This window comes from Antrostomus carolinensis, unplaced genomic scaffold, assembly GCF_000700745.2.
Source record: "Antrostomus carolinensis isolate BGI_N321 unplaced genomic scaffold, ASM70074v2 scaffold44624, whole genome shotgun sequence".
Taxonomy (NCBI): domain Eukaryota; kingdom Metazoa; phylum Chordata; class Aves; order Caprimulgiformes; family Caprimulgidae; genus Antrostomus; species Antrostomus carolinensis.
Genome location: NW_010312249.1, coordinates 356 through 4,298, shown reverse-complemented (window position 1 = coordinate 4,298; position 3,943 = coordinate 356). Strand labels below are relative to the sequence as shown.

Sequence of the window (3,943 nt, the reverse complement as noted above, 5' to 3'; positions counted from 1 at the left end):
CCCTGGTGTACTGAGGCTGTGAGCAGCGATCCCAGATGAGAGAGCGGGGATGGTGCTGGGCTCCGAGGGGCTGGCAGCCTGTCTCCATCCTGTTCCTTTTCCTTTCCCCAGCGCTCCCAGCAGCTGAAGCGTTCAGTGTGGCTGGTCCCAGCACCGCGCCGCTTGAACTCTGGCCTTCCCATGAATATTGGGGTGCTCTTTGTGCCGCAGCAGGAGGCTTGGGTGGTGGAGAGGATGGGCAAGTTCCATCGAATCCTCGAGCCTGTAAGGAGCCACTTTTCTCCCCTCCCGGATTCAGCAGGTTCCTAAAACTGTAGTGAGGCATGTCTTTTTTTCAGCAGGTAGTCTGCTTATTCTTCCAGATTTTTTACTGCCTGTAGACCGGTTTCCCTTGATGGAGTGTTAAAAGCACAGAGAAACCTAAATTCCCCCCATATGTAAAGCATGTTTGATTTGTCTGCAGCATCTGCAGTGTCTAGCAAACTTGATCTTTGCTTGCATAGCTCCCTCTAGTCTGCCTGAGCTCTCTAGGGGGAAAAACCCCAGATTTGACAACTCAGCCCTTTAATCCCACCCTTTTTCCCAGGGTTTGAACTTCCTCATCCCTCTGCTGGACCGGATTCGTTATGTGCAGAGTCTTAAAGAAATCGTCATTAACGTCCCTGAGCAGTCAGCTGTCACACTGGGTAAGGAACAGACTCTACCTCCTGCCCCTTCCCCTGCATCCAGGGACTCATAGAATAACTTGGTTGGAAAAGACCTTTATGATCATACAGCCCAACCATAAAGGGAAGCAAGGGACAGGGTGGGAGGAGTGTAGATGTCCCAGGCTCTGGCACTCACCCTGTCCCTGGGGGCCTGGCTCACCCATGCTTCTGACTCTGTGAGCAGGAGAACCCCAGGAGGTCCTGCCTGCCCTCTCCGGGCTGCTGTCCCTTCTTGCTGTGTTGAACACACCCGGGCAGGAATCAATTTTTTCAGATGTTTTCCTGTGTTGAACCACAAAAAATGTCCTCTGTGTTTCTGTAAAAATGGTTTCAGGTCAGGTTAATGTAGCTCTGTTACAATTCTAGTATTAAGATTTTTGTTTGGGGTTCCCCCCCTCCCCTTAAGTCTTTATTTATAGAGATAACTATGGTGTGAAATGTTTCAGTCTAGAGACCTGAGACTTCTTGTGCATTAAAACATCAAAATGAAGTGTTTCTAGGGAACATCAAGGTCCTTTTTACAAAGCCTTGTAGGCAAGGAGATCCGTTTCAGCCAACTCCTCTTCAGTGCCACACAGTTGGCACCAGGAAGGAAAGGGATGACCCTGCCCAGCTCTGCTCGTTGTGTCGGAGGAGATGGAGTTGCCATGTTTTCTTTGCTGCTCCAGTAAACAGGTTGTGTTGTTCTCTCCCGGCAGATAACGTCACCCTGCAGATTGATGGTGTGCTCTATCTGCGGGTTTTGGACCCCTACAAGGTACTGTCCCTGCTGTGCTGATACTCGGCCCGAGTCGAACCTGCATCCCTCGTGTCTGCGCCCAGCGCGCTCGGCGTGTGCCGTGCTGCTCAGCTGGATGCCTTGGCAGCCCCTTGCGCCCCGGTCATGGGGCTCTGCTGGCTCCCTTCTCCCCACAACACTCACTTCAGCCTCTGCCCGGCTTGCTGCGCCCTGGGGTGCGGGTGGGCTGAGCACCCAGCCCCTCCCCAGGAATAGGGGGAGGAGGGGAAGGCAGATCTCAGCTCTGGACTCTGCTTTTCTTTGGCGGGGGTGTCTGCAGCAGGTTTCTCATCTCTATGTTTGCTCACCCTGCCTTGTTTGAGGTCCCTCTCGGCACTGCCATCAACTCTGTCTTTTGCTTCTGCTCTCCAGGCCAGCTATGGGGTGGAAGATCCTGAGTACGCAGTGACCCAGCTGGCCCAGACCACCATGAGATCAGAACTGGGCAAACTCTCTCTCGACAGAGTCTTCCGGGTGAGCTGGGGAGGTGGATCACGGGGCTGCCAGCGTCTCTCGAAATCCCAGGGCGGTCTGTGTGACCAGGCTGATATGCTTCGCAGCAAAACACCCTGTGCTTAGAGGGTTCTGGCTTCTGTTTCAGTTCATCTGCTAGTGAATCCTTGAAGATGGGTCTTGTTGTGGGTTTTTTTTTTTTTTTCAATGAGAGCTATTTTTTACCCTCCTCTGGGTCAGTTGGAAAGGATGATGGGTGGCATGTGCCCAGACCTGGCTGGTCTGTCTGCATTCCTCTTGGGTCAGTGACACTTTCCTCAGACCCAATGGTGAGCATCCTGGCAGATCCAGTTGAGGGGGACTGTAACCCTCACGCTGCGTTTGCTGGGCAGAAACTGAAGCTGTTTGCGTTCCTGGATGATGTTTGTACCCAGATGTGTGGCAGATGTTTGTATCTCAGGAGTTTCAGTTGGGGCACTGCTGTTCCTAGGAGAAAGTGACCCCTTCAAGAGATGTGGGAAGCATTTGGCCCTGCCTTACCCCTGTGGAAATGGGGTTTTTCTGTCTGACCTTGGCCCGTGGGTGTTGTGTCTGTTTCCCTCCTGACCCCTGTCTCGTGCTAAGCGCCTCGTCTGTTCTCTGACATTTCTTTTCTGCCTCTCAGGAGCGGGAGTCACTCAACGCCAACATTGTGGATGCCATCAACCAGGCCTCAGACTGCTGGGGCATCCGGTGCCTGCGCTACGAGATCAAGGACATCCACGTGCCCCCACGCGTGAAGGAATCAATGCAGATGCAGGTGTGGTTCTCTGGGAGGGCAATCTAGAAGGGGAGAGGTCTCCCCTTCCAGGCAGCATGGTTCTCCATCCAGAGCTGGCAGCACTGGGCTCTCCTGCAGTGAGGGACGCCCGTTGGTGGTTTGGCTGCAAACATACAGCTATTAAATGAATAATTCCCATCTTTATTTTGGGGATGATGGCCCCTGCCAACTCTCTTTAAGGCTCTGTAGAAAGCAAATCCCAGAGCTGAAGGTCTCCCCTTGAGAAAAACCAGATCTCCAGTCTGGAAGGGCAGGAGGGGGAAGCTACAGTCTGGTTGGGTGTGGATGGGGCTGTGCAGCGTGAGAGGCAGAACCAGCCCTCTCACCAGGGCTTGCTCGGTGTTTTGTGGCTGTGTTCTCATCCCCTGCTAAGCCATGCTTGCCCAAGTGGGACGTAGGACTGCGCTTGCCCCACGGATGGGATGTCCCCAGCGTGGCCGTGGCAGGCTGGTGCCTGAGCTGTGTTTGCAGGTGGAGGCAGAGCGACGGAAGCGAGCGATGGTACTGGAGTCGGAGGGGACGCGGGAATCGGCTATCAACGTGGCTGAGGGGCAGAAGCAGGCTCAGATCCTGGCATCAGAAGCTGAGAAGGCTGAACAAATCAATAAAGCTGCTGGTATGGGGGATCTGTAGCCCTCTGCACTGAGGGACGATGCTCCTGGGGAGAGACCGCATCACTGTCTGTGGGCCAGGCTTCCTCAGCCACGCTGGTCCTTCCCTGCCAGGGCCCTCGGGCTGAGCTCCAGCTCATGTTTGGAGTGTGGCCATGCTGCTGAGAGGAGGCTGTGTGTGCATGCTGGTTTGCTCCTTGAAATTGTCTTGATTAGCTCCTTGCAAGCACTCTGTCATGGCTCTCTGATGGGTGTTCTGCTGTGGTTCATTGCAGGAGAAGCCAATGCCATGCTGGTGAAGGCCAGGGCCAAGGCAGAGGCTATTCAGCTCCTAGCAGCTGCTCTGGCACAGCAGGTGAGCCACAAAGACTTGGGGCAACCACTGCTTTGATGCTGAAACCTCGGTTGGGGTGGCAGTGGTTTTCTCTTTGACACTCCCTGGTGTCTTTGGCAGCAGCGAGTGAGGAGTTTTATGGAATCATAGAATGGTTTGGGTTGGAGGGGACCTTAAAGCTCAGCCAGTTCCAACCCCCCTGCCATCAGCAGGGACACCTTCCACTAGACCAGGTTGCTC

The 3,943-nt window shown here is 54.3% G+C and overlaps 1 protein-coding gene across 1 annotated transcript in view; it reads left to right on the top strand.

The window, feature by feature from the left end:
- Nucleotides 1-114: 114 nt before the first annotated feature.
- Nucleotides 115-3,943, top strand: part of STOML2 (stomatin like 2) — a gene marked incomplete at its 3' end in the record, with an annotated part of 4,120 nt that continues 291 nt past the window's right edge. The window contains exons 1-7 of the mRNA XM_010166965.2: nt 115-264; nt 587-686; nt 1,406-1,464; nt 1,858-1,959; nt 2,603-2,737; nt 3,230-3,374; nt 3,645-3,724. Of these exons, the coding sequence (XP_010165267.1) occupies nt 181-264; nt 587-686; nt 1,406-1,464; nt 1,858-1,959; nt 2,603-2,737; nt 3,230-3,374; nt 3,645-3,724 (705 nt within the window). The remainder of the gene's footprint in view (nt 265-586; nt 687-1,405; nt 1,465-1,857; nt 1,960-2,602; nt 2,738-3,229; nt 3,375-3,644; nt 3,725-3,943) is intronic.